The sequence below is a fragment of the Rhipicephalus microplus genome, chromosome 3, assembly GCF_043290135.1.
Source record: "Rhipicephalus microplus isolate Deutch F79 chromosome 3, USDA_Rmic, whole genome shotgun sequence".
Taxonomy (NCBI): domain Eukaryota; kingdom Metazoa; phylum Arthropoda; class Arachnida; order Ixodida; family Ixodidae; genus Rhipicephalus; species Rhipicephalus microplus.
In genome coordinates this window covers 232,640,034-232,659,754 of record NC_134702.1, presented here as the reverse complement: position 1 = coordinate 232,659,754, position 19,721 = coordinate 232,640,034, and the positions used below count along the sequence as shown (strand labels likewise).

Below are 19,721 nucleotides of genomic sequence, written 5' to 3'. Positions count from 1 at the left end.
AGAAAATCTGGATGTGCTTGCAGTGCAGGAGACGAAAGTTGAAGGCGAGGAGGAGACTGGGAGCATGGTGCTTAAGTTTACATCACGGTATTTTGCCACTGTGAGCCAGGCCATAGGCACATCAGGGGGATGTGTCCTTTTTGTTAGAAAACTGCCAGGATTAGTCATAGAAAATGTCTTTTCTTGCTCTTCAGGCCGAGTAGTATGGTGTGATATTGTTTATTGTGACACTGAATGGCGCATTATATGTGTTTATGCTCCAACTATTGGCCAGGAAAGATCGGGTTTTTTTTCCAATTTACGACAACATATGTGTACTGGTAGGAAACTCTTATTGGTGGGTGATTTCAACTGTGTCTTGAATGAAAGTGATAGATCAAGCAGGCGCAACGTTAAAGATAGAAGCAGTGATGTCCTGGCACAGGTGATTATTGAACACGAATTAGTACATGTTGCGGAGTGTTTGCATAGCTCCCGAGATGTGAAGTATACCCACTTTCAAGGCACAAGTAATGCACGTTTGGATCGACTTTACCTTACTGCAGATGCGATAACCCAGTGTAGCAGTTATAATGTTGTCCCTGTTTCCTTTTAGGATCACTGTCTGGTAAAATGCAATATCGGGTCAAAAAAAAGAAAGGAACGCCTTTTCTTGGGAACAGTGGAAAATGAACTCTAACCTCTTAAAGGACGAGTCGTTTAGCGCATCAGTTATTAAAGAAATAAGTAATATTAACAAAAAGTGTATGGACAAAATAGGAGAAGAATGGGAGCTATTCAAGCAGCGAATCAAAATAAAAACAATAGAGAGATCTAGCGTTTTATCTTTTGAATCAAAGAAGAATGAGAAAGAGCTTAGACGAACACTTGAGAGACTAACAGCTCTTGAATGTGAAAAACCTGGAGTATATGGTGATGATTTGCGGAGTATTAAACAGAGGATAGAGGTATATGAGGAGGAACGCTATCGCGGAGCGCTAGTGCGAGCCAGAGCAGCATCAATGACTGTGGATGATCGCCCGACGAAGCGAGCTCTTGGATTAGAGAAGAGTCATGCCAGACGAAATCACATAGATGCCATTGAAGTCAACGGTATCGAAGTTTCGGACAATGAGAGCATAGGACGAGCGTTTGGCAAACACTACGAAGGACTCTTCGCTGCCACGCCCATTGATTCAGAGGAATTTAAGCAAGAGTTCCTTAGCAGAATGCCGAAGTTGTCAGATAACACCAAATCAGCTTTAGAGCTATCTATAACGCCAACGGAAGTAGAAAGGGCTATAGATAAAATGAATCCTGGTAAATCTCCAGGGCCGGACGGGCTTAGTGCTTCGTTTTATAAGGAGTTCAAAAATGAATTATCCCAAGTACTTGCAGATGTCTTCAATCAAGCTTATAAACTTAATGTCCTCCCTATGTCCTTTAGTGAAGCACATACAGTTTTGATACCTAAGACAGAACACTCGGAGAAGTTAAAATTAGTTTCTTCGTATAGACCGATATCACTAACTAATTGTGATTACAAAATTTTAATGAAAGTACTAGCACGGCGACTTCAAGGGGTAATCAAAGAATTAGTAGGGCCTCACCAAACATGTGGGATTATGGGACGCTCCATTGTGACTAATATACACAAGATGCACTGTGTGCTCGAGTGTAGCGATGCCAATCAAGTAGGGGTAGCCATTCTACAGATTGATCTCGAGAAAGCTTTTGATTGTGTTTCCCACAACCTTTTGCTTGCCATTCTTGACCATGTCAAGGTTGGTTTTGTAATTAGAGATGGAGTATCTATGGCATACCGGAACTGCACAACCCGACTGGTAATCAATAAGACACTAGGAGATACAATTAACATAAAGCATTCTGTTCGTCAGGGCTGCCCGCTGAGCCCCCTACTTTTCAGTTTATATATAGAATCGTTGTGCTTAGCAATAGCTCAAAACAGTTGCATTCGTGGCTATAGATTACAAGAACCCGAAGTTAAAATTTTGGCATATGCCGACGATGTGGCTGTTTGTTGCATCGATCAAGATAGTGTTACCACTACCATCAGTGTGGTTAAAAGGTTCGGCAAGGCAACTGGCAGTCTAGTAAACTGGGGAAAGTGTCTGGGTTTCTGGCATGGAGAGTGGTCATCAAAACGAGACTATTTTGCCAATGTTAAATGGGTGACCACACCTGTCAAGTACTTAGGGGTGCCACTGGAATTTTATAAAGATAATGAGAACTACTGGCAAGAACAAGCGAAAGAAATCCGGACGAAAGCTAATAGATGCAACGGTAATCATCTGTCAGTGTTTGCTAGGGCGACTGTCTGTAATCTTTTCTTTGCCTCAAAACTTTGGTATGTGATGCAAGTATTGCATTGTTCAAGGGCAAACATACAGAAGTTCCATCGTATCTTCGCAGTGTTCGTGTGGGCTTCGAACTGGGAGAGATGCAGTCGAACTAATCTGTTTCGAAAAGTGAAACACGGAGGGCTTGGTTTAACACATCTTTTCATACGCCAAGTCGTAAATAGGTTCTTTTTTTTTTCGCTACACAAGGGACCCTTTCTTACGTACAGTGTGCCAAATGAGACTGACGCGGGCTTTACCTGGATATGTGGTTAGCACGCATGACATGACCGGTGCTGTGCGCGGGTATCTTAAAGAGGTTATTCTAAGTGTACGGTTTTTATCTGTTAGATTTTCCAATGAATATTTGTTTTCAGTGACTCGAAAGAAGTTGTACAAAGATGTATGCGATGTTGTTTTACCTGAACCGCTGTACCGGGCCATGTACGCTGGAGGTGAAGGGAAAAATGTGCTTAAAAGAGTGAAGAGAATGCAAGTGGCTCCTGGCGCGAAGTCTTTCTTTTTCAAGCTGCACACAGGTATACTATCAGTCAGGACATTTCAAGCAGACCGTGGTTTTTACTTACCTTGGGGGACAAATTGCCTTATCTGTAAAAAACCGGAAAATATTGACCATGTTTTCTTACATTGTTGGGAAGGAGTATATTTTTGGGATGTACTTCAAAGGACGTTAAAGAAAGAATTACCTTTAAATTCATATGGTATAAGATTTCTGCCAATAGTGGACGAAGAGGGAATGCCTTTTGATTTGATTATGCTCTGTGGACTTCACTGTTTATGGCGGGCCCGTATGGCGGGTTTCTATCGCGATCAGGATGCACGGCCTGCACGAATGTATTTCCGTGAACGTATGGCCAAGTATGTTGAACTGCAGAAAACTCAGGAGATTTTACCTGTGTGGTTGTCGAGGGTGGAGCCCTTGGCAGCACTTAGGGAATTTTAAGTTTCTGCCGGACTGTTACTGCTTGTTTTTGTTCTGCTTGTGGTTTGATGTATGCGCCTGTAAACAGGCAATAAAGCAAAAAAAAACCGGTGTGGCTCAGTGGTAGAATACTGGGCTGGCACCCAGCGGACCCGGGTTCGAGCCCCACTGTGTCATTGGGGCTAGGTTTAATTTAGAGTGATGTTGTTAAGGACAACGGTGGCAGTGGCGGACAAACTGCACATGACCCGAGTTGTGTATGACATAATAGCTTTCGCTGTAAAAAATATTGAACTTTCCTCATAGATAGAGAGAGAGATAAAGATACAAGGAAAGGCAGGGAGGTTAACCAGACGCACATTCGGTTTGCTACCCTGCTCTGGGGAAGGGATAAAGGGGAGAAAAGAGGTTGCACAAAGATGAGAAGGTACACACAATCACGAGCACACTCGGTGAGCACACACAGTTCACAGGCGGTCGCTCAGGTTTGTTGACTTAAGGTAAAGAAGCAGTGCTTTAGTTGCTTTCTGCGCAACTGAGGCAAATGCCCAAGGTCCTAGTATCTTCTGCACACAAAATGGTCCGGGGTCAAGTCGATTCAAAACCATCCGTAGCTGGCATCGCTGTGTGTCGTAGCAAGCGCAGCTACAGAGGACGTGTTCGATGGTTTCTTGATCTCCGCAGTAGTCGCATGTAGGAGTGTCTGCCATACCAATGCGAAAGGAGTACACCTTTATGAATGCAACACCCAACCAAAGGCGGCATAACAGTGTCGCATCGGAGCGGGAAAGTTGTGATGGTAGCTTTAGCTTTAGCGAAGAATCCAGTTCATAAAATTGACACCTTTGGAAGCTGGTAGACGACCAGAACGTGCGTGTGAGATCTCGAGCCAGGAGGTAAAGTTATCTTGCTGCATCATTCCTTGATAGAGGAATCGGGACTACACGGGTTTCTTCGTGGGCTGAGCGGGCTGCATCATCGGCTAGTTCATTTCCGGTAATACCGATATGTCCAGGCAGCCATTGATATATAATATCATGCCCTCGTGCTAGAGCTTCATGATGGCAATGTCTTATTTCTTGTACCAGTTGGTCATGGCTCCTCCTACGCATGGCAGACTGCAAACTCTGAAGCGCTGCCTTCGAATCACAGAATATGACCCATTTTCCTGGACGTTCTTGAACGAGATATTGTAAAGCAGCCCTTATAGCAGCAAGCTCTGATGCCGTAGATGTAGTCATATGCGACAACTTAAACTTGATTGTCATTTCTGCAGCCGGAATTACAGCGGTACTTGATGAGCTGCTGGATGAGACGGACCCATCAGTGTATATCTGCGTTCGGTCTAAGTACAACTCATGTAATAATAGCAGTGTTGCTTGCTTCAATGCTACTCTGGAGTGACTGCTTTTCTTTTTGATTCCCGGAATTTCTAGACGTACTTGCGGCAGGTCGAGGCACCACAAAGGGCTTGCCGTTCTCGCAGCTGGCGTATATCCTGATGGAATGCTGTTTAGGTGCTTGGCTATGACGTCTGAAAACGTAGCACGTGGTCTTCCGGAAGGTAGAAGGGCCAAGTGGTGGTCGGGGACACGGCTAGCATGTCGAATGTGCGCTCTGAGGCAATCCACAGCTATATATGTTCTGACCGGATGGTCTTTGGCAAGCATGATTGTGGCATAAGTAGAAGCGCATCAGGGCAGTACTAGGCAGATACGCAGTGCCTGACCCTGCAAACTCTCCAATGAATGAGTATTCGATTTGCAAGTGTTAGTCAGTACCGGCAAGCTGTAGCGCAATGGACCCAGAAATAGGGCCCTGTACAGCTGTAGCATGGAGGCCACAGAAGTTCCCCATGCTTTACCGCACAAGAATTTCATGATATGCACAATAGATAGCAGTCTTTTCTTCAAGTACGCACAATGTGGGCTCCACGAAAGACTTCTGTCGATTATTATGCCCAGGAAACGACGCGTCCGTGCATATTTGACACTCTGCCCATTGATGTAAACAGGGTATGGCGTCATTGGTTTGCGTGTAAACGCCATCAACGCGCACTTCACAGTTGATATATTTAGGCCTTGTTTCTGAAGGTAGGCTGTTGTGAGGGTTGCTGCCCGCTGTATTCGTGCACGCACCTGAGGGCGAGTAACTGCAGCACTCCAGAGGCAAATATCATCGGCGTATATGGATAGGCACACGACTTTGGCAGAACCTTCACCAGACCAATGAGAGCCACATTGAACAATGTGGGGCTTAAAACACCTCCCTGAGGTACTCCGCAGTAGGTGTAATGTTAGGCAGTTGTACCCTCATATGTTTGTACAAAGAAACCTCTGCCAGTTATATAATCTTTTATCCATTGAAACAGTCGTCCACCAATGCCCATTGCTGCGAGAGAAGTGAGGATGGCATCGTGAGCTACATTATCATATGCACCCTTCACGTCAAGAAAGAGTGCCACTGATATGCGCTTGCGACTTTTTTCTTGTTGAACAAATGTCGACAAATCAAGGACACAGTCAATGGAGGAGCGGCCCCGACGAAAGCCTGCCATGCAAGAAGGGTATTTGGTGTATCGTTCCAAGTACCACTCGAGACGAAATAAAACCATCCTTTCCATCACTTTTCCGAGGCAGCTTGCGAGGGCAATAGGGCGATACGCTGTCAAGTCCAATGGTGATTTTTCCGATTTCAAAAGTGGTATTAATCGACTAATTTTCCATTCTCGGGGAACACTGCCGCTGAGCCAGGAGTTGTTGAAGCATGTTAAAAGTTCTTTTCTAGCTTTTTGTCCAAGGTGTCCCAACGCACTATAAGTAATACCATCAGGACCTGGCGATGACATGCGCTTAGAAGCGACTAACGCACCTTACAGTTCTTCCATGGTGAACGGAATGTCCATTTCTGGTAATCGCGTCTCAGGAACGATCACGGCGTCGATGCTCTCGTTCACAATATTCCCGGCAACTCTCGTGCAAAATTCTTCAGCCACCTCGAGTTCTGTTTTAGATGCGGAGCATCTTATACTCGCGCCTTGTAGTGCGCCGTCCGCGTCGTCCGCGCCGTCCACACCGCTTCTCGAACATTCGACAGCTGACGCGCGCGCATGCGCCGTCGCGCCGTCGCCCACTCTTCCACCATCTGTGCATCCCTTCCTCCTCTACACACCGCGCGCGCTTCACTCCTCCACCATCTGTGCACCCTTCCTCCTCTACACACCGCGTTCGACATCTACAATTCTCCTGATTCTCCAGTGGACGCGCATGTGGCGTCGCGCTTCGAGAACATTCAACAGCTGACAGTGCATGCGCCGTCGTGCTGTATATATACTCAAGGTCGGCGCTCGCTCGCTCAGTTGCCGCTCGTCGGTTGGTTTGTACGGCGCGTCGACGTCCAAGGTCGCGGTGAAATGAATTCCAACGAATCCACAAACACAATGATCGACGTCCCTTCGACCAGCGCCGCCCTTTCGCATACGTGTGTACGTGTTCACTCATTTAACACCCCCTCCTACAACCACGTTAACCAATTTAGCCATCGACCCAAGTAAGTCGCACTTTAACACCCCATTTCTCAACCACGTTACCCAATTTAGCCATCGACCCAAGTAAGTCGCACTTTAACACCCCGTTAACCAACTATATGGTCCGCATCCTCCTCAGTGTTCCCCCGAGGGAAGCTGCGGGCAATTTTTTTCCCTGATGGAGTGCCAAAGCTTTAAAAGGGTGCCGTTGTTGTGGAGAGGAGCGAAGACCACGAACTGTTCTCCAGATATATGACAGCGGTTTATGAGGGTCTAGAGATTCGCAGAGTGCTTTCCAGCGTTCGCTCTCCAGTTTGTAAATGCGTCGTTGAATCTTTTTCTGGAGCCGCCTTGCTTCCCTCAGATCGTAAATTGATCTTGTGCGTCTGTATCGTCGTTCTGCACGCCTTCGTATAGCTCGTAATTTTTCCAGTTCGATGTCAAACTGTGTAACTTTAGACGAAAATGGTAATTTACATTTGGACGCTTGCATAGCTTCCACTATGGTATTTTCCAGGCTGCAGGCGAGGCCTTCTTGGCAAGCGTTCTCAACACGCGATGCAAACATCGACCAGTCAGTGCCAATTGTAACACCGGAAGAGAAATTTTTTACGATACCATCGATCGTCACGTAGGTGGGTATGTGATCACTCCCATGAGTCTCAATATCGCAAAACCACTTAACTTTGTGAGAGAAGCACCGTGACACCAATGTCAGGTCAAGGCAACTGCCATACGTGAGACCCCGCAGATATGGGGGGGTACCATCGTTCATGATGGAAAGGTCGTAATCGGAAGCGAATGTAACAATGTTCCGGCCCCTGGCATTCATCCTAGTGCTCCCCCAAAGCATGTGATGGGCGTTGAAGTCACCGGTTATGATCCAAGGCCCATCGGTTCTCATTAGGATGTCTTTTAATCTGTCGCAGTGAAATCGCGATGACGGAGATATATATCCACCAATAAGCGTGAACGAAACTGCATTCTTCTTCACACGAAGACACACGTACTGATTGTCGTCATTTGAACTTATTGGGTGCGAAAGATAAGTCAAGGCTGTGCGAATGTAAACAATTACTTTGCTTCGTTCTTCGCAAGCGGCTGAACAAAAAGCTTCATAACCGGACAATCTATAAGGCGTTGACACGTTTGGTTCACATATGACAAGTATAGGGAATTGATTGGCCCGAACAAATTGGCGCAAGTCCGAGATACGGTACTTCATGCCTCTGGCATTCCATTGAAAAATCGACGCACTTTTAACTTCAGTGCGGAAGTGGAGATTTTGTTGAGCCATTGTGCTTATACGAAGTTAGCAAGAACTGGATTCAGTGCATCAAGTATTTGCAGTGCACTCTTAGCAGACGGAGATTGTATGCTGCTCAGTAGCGTGCGAATCGTGGCAATTAATGATTGCACGATTGCAGCCACTTGCCTGTCTTGGTTGGAAAGATCTCGAACCGGGACGATTGCAGTCACTTGCCTGTCTTGGTTGGAAAGATCTCGAACCGGGAGCGCGGACTGGCCGTCATGAAGCTCCTTCGGTTCGCTTGATGCTGCTTCTCTTTGAAGTGCAGGCCACTCTGTCGCAGTCAGGGTATGCTCACTGGCTTTGTCCTTTACAGCCTTTCCCGCGGCATGTGGTCTGAGAGGCAAAGAAGGTGGATCTGATGAGGGATCACGCAATCGTGTCGAGGAGGTAGCGGGCGTCCTCGAAGACCGACGTCGACGTGAACGACGCCTTCTGACTTTAGCTGCGGCTTCTCGATGAGATGAGTGATCGCGCACCATCTCCTTCAAGATGGCTATTTCCTTCTGAATCCGCGGGCAGTCCTTCGATGTGGCTTCATGGGATCCATTGCAATTAGAGCATTTCTTGACAGTTGCGACGCACTTATCCGCTTCATGGTGCTCGGCGCAGCGGTGGCATACCACCGAATTCTCGCAGACGCTGCTCACATGTCCAAGTTTCATGCATTTACGGCACTGGAGAGGCTTTGGAATGAAAGGCCGCACAGCATGTCTGAAGTACCCCACCTTCACATGAGAGGGGAGTGATGTGCTCTTAAACGCAATCTTCACACAGCGAGACTTGCCTAGCCGGGTGACATCAACAATTGGAGTATCAGTTGTTGACTTGACAAGAAGTTGTAAGTCCTTATTGGAAATAGCGACATCAATGTCGTAGATCACGCCGGTTACTACATCACATCCCAAGGGAACATGAGAGCGCACCTGGTTGCCGTCCAAGTGAGTTACACTGCGCAGAACGCCCAACGCACTTGCGTGCAAAACGTCCACAGCCAGTATATTCTTTCTGGCGTTCACTCTTATGTCCGTGATCTCATTTGGCACGAGCGTTTCCAGAGACCTCGACACAGACTGTCTGTTAAGGCGTTTCATGCTGACGGTAGGAAGTGCAGGCAGAAACAGGATGGTATAAGCGTTCGATTTTGGCGCTTCACTTACAGTTTGAATAGTTGAGGATGAGGATGTCCTCATGTTCCTTCTCTTCGCCTTGCGGCTCAGCACAGGTTGGAAACCGTCATCTGAGAAGTCCTCACTGCTGAGATAGTAAGCATGAGTATCTTCACTGTCGCTGTCGCTCGCTTGTCCCATCCGCTTCCTGGAGGCGGTCGCCGCTGACGCCGCTGGTGCCGGCAGGCGCCCGGGGTGGTCTACTTCCATCCCCTCCAAGGGAGCAGCGGAAAATGATCAACAGACTTAAATTACAACTGAAATACGCCGGAGTTAGCAGAAGCAGCTCCTATTCAAAACACACTTCTTCGTCTTCTCCTGAACACACTTCTTCGTCTTCTAGCTCGCCAACTATCAAAAGGAGCAGGCTGCAGCTACTAATTGCACATAGCGGCAGGTTTCAAACAAAACTGTCATTAGCCCTGTTTCACTCTGACCTTTGGTTTGCACGCCACAGCCGCTAAAGTGAGCACATGGACTAGCTTTTCTTTGAACTAGTGCCCAAATGGTAAAGAGCTGGCAGAACAACGTGTGTGTGTAAAACACAGGTAATTTTGGAAAACTTTCACGTAAAGATTTGGTTGCTTCGTCAAGCATACGGGGATCATTATAGGAGTTGTACTCGGTTGAAGCATTCTGATAATGAGAGAATGCGGGGATAAACAAAATGGCAGCTACCTTGGGTCACAAAAACGAGTTCAAATTTCCCAATTTTCTGAAGCACTTGGTTCAAAAAAATGCGACTGTGGCAAGGAGTTACTAGTGCGTAGCAAAATATGTGGTACTTGAAATAATACATATGTTAATCTTGATAATTATTCTCCTTGGATGATTGGAACCAAGCCACTCAGGGGAATTGGCCAACATTTGGGCAGATAATTTGACCTTGAGTACCTGGATTATACCATAAATTATGGCATCTGGTAGAATAAACAGTTATTCTTAATTACTAAATTATCCACTTTAATTAGACATCAAGAAACAGAAAAACATATGCAACAAATCTGTGTTTTTGCAACGTAAGAAATATGCTCTACTTAATGACATTGAGGAGAAGCGAGGTACAATACACACTGAAGAGGCATTATATGCACTTTGTTGATGCTCTAGCTTATGAGAAAATCATGGCTGAGCCATTTGTAATGGTTGGGCAGCTTTAACCACCCACTTTTAAGTAACTTGCTATGTATGGCACCTTGTTGTCTTATTCTTCTAGCACACTATATAACCTGTGCTGATGTGGTTCCTTACCTTATACGACACCTGATTTGGATATATTTTTTAAAGTAGCTTCAAGCACCAGTGTGGCCTTGTGGTAGAACACTCGACTGCCACGTGGAGTGCTAACGTTAAAATCCCACACAATGTTAAACATTTCTTTCCTTTTTGTGCATGCCAGTGGTAGACAGCTATGCAAAAAATATCAGCTGTTGTCATGATCTCATAACTTTTCCTTTAAAATCATGAGCTATTCATAAATCATGAAATTCAAGTGATTGGAGTAGGGATGTTTCCACAGAAATGTGTATATTCCTGCCAAAGGGTGCCAGTATGGGATTCCCAAATGATAGCAGCACGATAGCATGTCAAGTTGCCGCATTACTTTATGGTTCATTTTTAAATGAGGTAATACGAATCTTGTAAACACTTTTGATGACTTCGTGCTTTGTTTTCTTTATTTGTTCTCATTAGTACCATTATTAATGCGATATTAGAAGTGCTAGTTGCATTCCCTCCTCACAAATTTTTAACTCGTGAGGTAGAAGCTTTTGAGGGTTTTGATTGTTTGTTAGGAGTACTATTAACTATCGAAAATATGCACAGTTGTGATTGTTGCTGCACTGTTTCATAAATCCATGACTTGAAACAATGCACAAAGCAAGGTAGTGCTAAGAAGCTGGAGCTCATCAGCATAAAGTGCCCTCCTTCGTGGAGCATGTTAGGCCGACCCAAACGAGAGGCATGATACTGCATGTGACAAAAAAGACATTGGTGACAGTACAACATCTGATGCACTCTACATCTAAATGAAGTGTATACACATACAGCGAGTGCTTTGATAAATCTTGTGCTACATTATTATATATAAATCTTTTATAAATCTTGTGCTCTGAAATGGGAATTGTGGTTCACTATGCATATACTTTGATCTGTGAGGTTGGTGATTTGGGCTAGTTGGTATGGTAGCATGACAGTTGATGGTAGCGCAAACAAAGGAAATTGACAAAAGAAGCCACATTCAAGACAACACAGTGCTCTGCGTTGTCTTAAATGTGCCTTCTTTTACCTATGTCTTTTGTCTGCAAAGATGATAAAACGCTGACAATGAACAGACTAGTGTAGTGAAAGATATAGCAACATATATCACAAGACTGCTGTTTCCTTCGACTAACTGTTAAAGTCAACACTGTATCAATTGTAAGAGTACAATAAAATGAGATTGTTTTTCGTTGACTGGAGCTCTTTCGAAAGTTAAAAAAATAATGAAGAGCTGCACATGAAAAACAGAAGTGGTTAAACATGAAAAAAAAATACAGAGAAGAACTCAGAAGGAAAAGTAAGGAGATTTCACACATTGTAGAAATCTATTTGATGCAAAATAGTCCATAATTATGATGCCTATGATGCAATATTTGGCATTGAGTCAAGTGTCATTGCATGAATGAATGTGTTTTGATAAATGTAGCAGTTTCGTGCTCATCAAGGACTTGCCAAGCACGTTAACTACACAGGAGTTCAAAGGGTAACTTATGGTCTGACACATCGGCACTAATCTTACAGCACAACCGCCAGTTTCATTACAACAAAGTGCATGTTATGGTAGGACAATGTGAAGATTGTTCATTAGCATATTCCTACATGGTTGAGCAACACTTGAATGTAGCTTGACGAGTCATATGAAATCTTTATTAGACTTACAAAAGTGGAGGCCACCCTGGAACCACTATTGCCATTACATTACTTACATTACTATTGGTATTGTTTACATAGTTTCGGAAGTTTTAATAAAAGTGGTGGTATTTTGAATATTATAGGATAAAGATTTTTGTTTAATATTCTAATACAGACGTTGAAAAATATCCTTCATGGCTACAGATCGCTTAAAATTTAAAGCTTGCGATGGAAGGTGTTTCAGTTCATGCAGTTGCACTTTATGCATACATGCAGTAATGCACTTTTAGTACAAAGCTGTCTGGGGCGCAAATTGTTTTTAAAAAAGAATACTTTCGCACCTACCATCCTTCATTCACTGGACAGTCGTTCTGTCAGATAGACTCATGGCGAGGAGAATGTCGGCCATCCTGAGAAAGATCCTTTGAACGGAGCTCTTCAAGCGGCTTGCCGCCTCTCTCGCGCTTGTTTTATTGGCTTCACACCAGCGCATACATAAGAAAAGTTAATTCCTAGAGAAGAAAAGAACGCTGGCCTGGATTATGACGCCGGGCGTTTGTTTTAAAAAAAAGTTCACGGCCAGAGAGCACAATTAAGCGCGTTATGCAAACGTAGCTTGATCTCACCAGATAAATGCGAGTTTCTGCAGATCGCGCGGGCACTCGCATGTGGTTGCTTGTTGTTGGCGAGCACGTGCGCGAAACACAAGTGCTCACAACAGACGGAAGGCGCCCACAACACAGTATTTCTTTTTATTTTCCTACAGTACTTCCACTTCGTGATGTGCGGTACCTCGCCATTCCTCAATGGAGTCCAAACGCGTTTAGATATCTCGACAGGCAGGCGGCTCATAAGCCCTAATGTTCGGTGGTACAGTACCTTAACAGCATCACAGTCAAACTACAAACTAAAGTTGCAACACTTTCCGAACTGCTCCTACCAGAAACAAAGGTGCACGGAGCGTCGTGTTTCTCACATTGCCTTCCTTGAAGTGGCGACAACGCGCAGGCGCCGAACATGCCGGACGTAAAAATGCGCAGCCGGCGCGCACTGAGTTGTTTTTTTTTTCTCCATGTTTGGCCGGCGTGTTTCGCGGGCGCAACAGCGCGGCGGCGCAACCTGGAAACGAGAGTCTGGCGCGGAGGCCGTTGCTAGGCGCAACACGTGGCGCGTCCATGCGAGAGTGTGGCCAATAGCGTGCCGCTGCGGTTGCCATGCGTTGAGCCTACTGCAGATTACAAATGCGCCCCCGGGCGCGCATCCCTCTCCCCTCGGTAGCGTAGGTTCGCCGACGAACCTCCTCACATCGGCGGCCGAGCAACTCTAGAAAGTTCTCGATGGAAAGGGGCGTGGTGATGCAGGGTTGCGTCATCAGTCGCGGACGGCCCTCGTACCGTCTCGCGCTTTCCCCAGCCTTCGCTGCGTATCGCGCCGACGTAATGATGAGAATTTCCTGGAATCGCGCGCGGAAGGTATTTAACCGAGCAGCGGAGATGGGAGATCAGGAGAAGAAGGAAGTTAGCGCCAGTGTGCGTGGGGTTATTCCGCCGCGTCTGTCGGTGAAGGTTTTGTCCTTAGTGACAAAGCAGGAGAAGAAGAAAGTATGAGCCAGAGTGCGTAGGGTGTTCCGCCGTGTCGGTGAAGCCTTTTGTCTTCCGTGACAAAGGAGAAGAAGAGGATTTCCACCTGAGGGGTGAAGACTCGAGCTACAGGCAAGAGTGTGTGTCTACTGCTATCGAGCGAAGACGCGTGGCAACCGCTGCGTGTGTGAAGCCGACGTGTTACCGGCAAAGTTTAGAGCCTGGAGAGCGGCCAATTAAAGACGCGAGGTTTCTTGGAAGAGAAACTTCGGGGCAGCGGAACGACAACAACGCTGGACTTTGAGTGAGTGATTCTCGGAAGAGTATCATTCAGACTTTTGTTTCAAGAACTTTGGACTGAATAATTTTTTCAACTCTTTAGTCTTTAAGTGTCTTGGTTGTTCGATGCATGTGACTGCATTGTAGTGTGTGCTTGTTGTCTGTGTCCGTTGTTTCAAGTGTGGCTGATTGTACTGTGTAGTACGTTGTTTGATTGGTGACATATTGTATTCAACTATTGTCGAGTGTGCATACTTGTGTATCGATTTGATCTGCCGTAATTGATAATGTAATTTTGTTTTGTTTATCAACTCTCGGCTCTGACTTGTTCTTTGGGCCACAGCTGGCGTCCGCTGGCGCGCCAAATAGGACCACTTCTAAATTGTCCACGCTTTTGTGGTGCAGTTCGGGGGGCCGATATTTCGGTCCTTGGAATTAGCCCGGCGATCGCCTCCCTACTTAACGGGACCCGTGACACCTATACAGCCAGTAAACATAACCATTGCCCACATCTTTTGTCTCATGTACTGGCGCTTTTTGGCCATTATATGGCCCTTGCGCCACGAAACAGCATATTTCTTCTTCTTCTTCTTCTTCTTCTTCTTCTTCTTCTTCTTCTTCTTCTTCTTCTTCTTCTTCTTCTTCTTCTTCTTCTTCTTCTTCTTCTTCTTCTTCTTCTTCTTCTTCTTCTTCTTCGTCTTCACCACCACTACCACCACCACCACCACCACCATTATCATGTCATCAGGGCTACTGCTAGTTCTTACATCATGGTCGTGGTTGTCGCGATACAGCGATGGCGTAGTAAAAATATCCGCGTGATGTTGGAATCGTGCGGATATTGCTATCTAAGATGTCCGCAGTTTTCTCGGTCTTTTCATACTTGCGACGTTGTGTGGACGTGTTTGCAAATGTCGCCCGTCCGCATTTACTAAATAAATATGTCCGGTTCTTCTGGAGCGTTGCGCAGGCTACGGCGCTCACCACACTAATGACGTGGCTGGTAGCACTTCCCCTTTTGGCCCATTTCGACGCTGCCGCCTCTACAGACGTCCACACCAATGCCAGCGGTCACAGAATTGGTGCTGTTTTGGTCCAGAATCTAAGCGGATGCGCTCGCGTTATCCCCTATTCCAGCCGTCCCCTCACTGCAGCGAAACCTAACTACTCAAACACCAAAAGGGACCCTGCTCTTGTTTGGGTGATAGGAAAAGTTCCGCCCTATTCATATGGCCCACATATTCCCGTCACAACCGATCACCACGCACTCTGCGGGCTCTCGTCCTTGAAGGACGCCTCTGGGCGTCTTGGTGGATGGGCATTTTGGTTCCTAGATTATAACTACTACAAGTCCTACAAATCTGGCAGCTTAAACTATGACGCTGGATACTGGTCCCGGCATTTAGTTAACGCACCTGTATGCCTTATTAAAATTGTGCCTCAAAAAGAAAAACCAGTTCTTTAATGTACACTTATATACGTCGACTTCTCAGCCCCCCTTCAACAAAACTTCTCGCTACGCCACCTATAGTTTGTCCATCTGTCTGTCGGACAGATGAACAAGACACCATAGCAACAAAAAGAGTCTGTTTTGTGAAATAAACAACGAGCCAATTTATTCGTTTATTGTCTTGATCGTGCGTGTTCCGAAACACGGCGGCAGCGACGATCCAAGGAAGTTGAGCACCGGCAAGGCGGGACAGTAGAGCTTGGGCCACGCTCCTGTAACGAGATCTGAAGCACGTCATTAGGAAAGAACGCAACAGGACGGACGCCTTCGACACCGCTACTTAAACAATGCGTGTGAATGTGCGAGTAGGTGCAGTGCGCGCAGAATTTTTTAACGTGTATGTGCGTCTGCTGATTTCAGCAGGCAACAGCGAGAACACTGCTGGCGCTCATCTCGAGCGCCTGCAGAAGTTCTTGCTTCTGTACCACATAATACGATGCTGCATTTTGTTCATGGAGGAAAGCACAATTTGGGACAAGACAGTGCAATGACTACAAGAAAGAAGGAAAAAAATCGGGCGTGTGCTTACTTAATACTGTCGGGACGATTGACACTGTTGAAGGGAGAGAACATTACAGCATCAGCAATCAATCCAACATAAATCAAATGGATCGCTGGTATTTGTGCGGTTGATACTAAGTGATACGTCCTGTCTTAGTACCCATAGTTGGATGGTCCCTACAAAATAACTGTACATGATGTAAAAAAATAGGCTGACTTCAAAAGAAAGCAGTTTGATTAATTCAAGCAACTTGCACGTAGTACTTTTAGGTGCAATCTGTATCAAACTTTATAGGTCGGTTTCACCACCATATTTATGCACTAGAACGACGTTTGCCCAACTGCAACCCTTTAAGAAGCAGAAGAAGGTAATCGCTTCCTAAATATCATGCGTAATAGCAATGACTCTCAGTGTATCGGCTTAAATTTGGCGCCGGAAGCTCTGCAGTCAAGTGGAAACAAAGAACAGCCGCGCGCAACCTCACTGTTTATATCACTGGATTTTTTTTTTTTTTGGCTTGAAACGAAAACTTTTCTGGGTGTAGATACTTATATACAAACTGGCAATAAGACGTTCGACATAATACGTTATAGGTTATACTATTTCTTGAACCGCGAACGAATCAGAAACTTGAGTCAAAACGCAGTTTTTTCTACGTTTCACACAGCTGTGCCACAAGATTTGTGTGTTCGTTTCACCTCCACTATATATTTTCATCGGATAGGGTGCGAACCAATAGTGCCCACAATATCGACACTTGCTAATAGAGACCAACTGCGTATTAGAGAACACGTGATAAATGCTGCATTTGGAACGTTCTGTGGTGACCGAAAGTGGTGTGAATGCAAAGGAAAGAGATTAAACAATTGCATTCATATAACAAAAGCTCTAATATATAAAAAAACAATAGTTATGGTTGACACCAGTATTATTTTGTTCGACACTAGTTCGCTTCCGTGAGCAACACTCGAAGCACCTTCATGGCATGCCTAGATTTTTTTTTCTTATACCACCGCTTCAACAACTACTTAAAATCACGTGTGCTAGCAAAAGCTCTAATATGTAAAAAAACAATAGTTATGGTTGACACCAGTATTATTTTGTTCGACACTAGTTCGCTTCCGTGAGCAACACTCGAAGCACCTTCATGGCATGCCTAGATTTTTTTTTCTTATACCACCGCTTCAACAACTACTTAAAATCACGTGTGCTAGCAAAGATTTTGAAACTTTTTTTTCAGTGGGATAGGAAATGGTTGAAGAAAAGTCAGTTTCGCCGCAAGGGTGAATGAATGATGAAGCAACAAATTGGGACGTCACGCATGACCGCGAAGCAACTGATTACTTTCCGCGTGGCGCTCAAACACAAAGCACGCACGAAAAGAACATACGCCAGACTGGTCCGAACAGCTTTCGCAGCTTTGCACGTGCGATTGTATACATCTCGCACTGCTACAGCAAGAATACTTTTCCACAGTGCCCACAATAACACTTTGAAAGCCTTTAAAAAGAATAGAGCCCACTTACAGTCTTCTGAGATCAGACCTAGGAGAATGGCGAACAGCGAGCCGCTGATGAAAAGGAGCAAGCCGCTTAACACAAGCACCATGGTCCGCTCCCGGATGTTGGTGATCGTCCTGCGTCAAAACAAGTGTTCGCAATGTCACTCACCCAGCCGGTTTTTGCCATGTTTCATTTTGCACAGCTCCCACAAGGACATGTAAGGATTCGCCTCAATGAGACTACGAACTAACGAAGATTAGATATGACATTAAGAAGCGTCATTCTCCTTGTAACGTAATGCAAAAGAAAAAAAACATGACTTTCCTCTATAACGTAGTCATAAGCACTAAAATATTTCATGTTCGAGCATGAAAACCAAGGACTAGCCGATGCACCAAACCTTCAGTACAGTAGATGTTGATTATCTTGCCAGGCTCGCCATATTGTGATGAAAATTATTGAGGGACTATGTTTGTCACGCTTGTTTTGCGTGCCGTGCCAGGAGAAATGGACTGCGAGCGACGACGTGGTAACAACACATGACGTTTATGACAGAACACAGATAATAAACCCAGAATACAGGACCAGAAAAACTCTTAAGGCAACTAAGTGACAAGACTGTCTGACCGAATGTTTGTCGTGAGCTGTACGTTATGAGGAATAAAGAGCCGGAGCACAGGGGAATTGTCGTCTCGGCGGGCGAAAACTTTGCCGTCCTTATCCCACACATGCTTCTGCCTGGTTGCGAGTGGTTCTTAATAAAGAGAAAGGAAGTGAAAAGTGAGCCCCGTTATTGTCTGCTTCAGTGAGCAACACCGCCACAGGGCTCACAAGGGATGGGGGTGAGGAGGGATAAAAAGGGTAGAAGTAAAGGTATAGAAAAGAGGAAGAAGAAGCAACAACAAACTGAGGGGATAGGAGAGACAGGAAAGATGGAAGCACGGTCACTGGAGTCCGAGGACGGGGTACACTTGCGAGAGATGTTGTCGGCGTCTGTAGATGGCGTAGAGCAGGTCCAGTAGGTCAGAGCTGCGCTGTCACCGAAGACCGTCGGCGACAGGAGGTGACGTAGGGCAATCCCAGTCGGCCAGAGCTACGGTGACGCCGAAGGTCGCAAGCGCGCGGAGCGCGCGGGCGCACAACCGGTCGGCACGAAATCCAGCGAGTGAGTGCCTTTTTTCTCGCTGACGGAGCGCCAAGTATCTGCTTGTTTTTCGGGGTGAGATGCTCGTTTTTCTACACGGCATGGTTTTTTTTACTATACCCTTGTAGCAGCAACAAAAATGACGTAACGTCTAATGTCGTTTGCAGCGAATGACATTACAGGTGATGCATGACAGAGGTATTAAGGACCGAAAAAAAAGCTTTGCTGGGTAGTCAAGTCCTTTCATTCCTTAACTTGGCAGCACTGCCTTTACCTACAGAAAACAGTTCATTACTTTTATTTTGTTTACACTGCAGTGACATAACCAAGCAGTTGGGCTTGTAATGCATTGTGATACGCAAGTTAGTTTGTTCCAGATGTCCACGTATATGTTTCAGCTGCGAAGAAAAAATCACCATTGGTACTCTCCTCTCTATTGTTGACTGCTTTGTTGTCACAAAATGACTGCATAATATTTGAGAAATATTCTCAGCCCCATAAATATTTACAGTGTTCGGAACATGTTTCTATTTTGCGATAGCCCCCGTATGTGCAATCTGGACAAAGTATTTTCCTCGTCGCAATGTCCAGGATATGTATATGTACGCATGTAAAAAAGGCATAAAGAAATATTAATAGGACTTAAAAAATTCCCATAGACCCGACTGGTGATTCGAACCAGCGATCACTCACTCCATTTAACTAAGCGCCACGCACGCGCTGGCGTAATTACAGCGAGCTAGTTATATACATCATTTACTGCTTGTGGTACACAGATCCAATACTACTTCTTTTCAATTTGAAAGCTGCCCTTGAAACGCACACGAAAAAGTGACCCCATTCTATACCCACTCATGATGGGTAACTGAAAGAGGTCGCCTTGCGTCAGACGCGTAAAATAAAAGCACCTAAGAGCATCTGGGTTCTGCGTTGTCGACACTTGCACGGAGATGCTCAAACACGAAGGCGAAACAACTTTGACAGTTGTTCACAGATGTCCTGTATTTACCTGTGTGTTCTTTTCTG

At 45.5% G+C, this 19,721-nt stretch overlaps 1 protein-coding gene across 2 annotated transcripts in view; it reads right to left on the bottom strand.

Moving 5' to 3' along the window:
* Positions 1-15,649: 15,649 nt before the first annotated feature.
* The window catches only part of LOC119159871 (uncharacterized), a 55,159-nt gene continuing 51,087 nt past the window's right edge, over positions 15,650-19,721 (bottom strand). The window contains exons 4-5 of one of the 2 annotated variants that reach the window (XM_075888652.1): positions 17,576-17,685; positions 15,650-15,771 (exon numbers count right to left, since the gene is read on the bottom strand). In XM_075888652.1, coding sequence (XP_075744767.1) covers positions 15,653-15,771; positions 17,576-17,685 — 229 coding nt within the window. In that variant the 3' untranslated portion in view covers positions 15,650-15,652. Of the gene's footprint in view, positions 16,101-17,575; positions 17,686-19,721 lie in introns of both variants that reach the window. The other variant, XM_075888653.1, reaches the window with a different exon arrangement.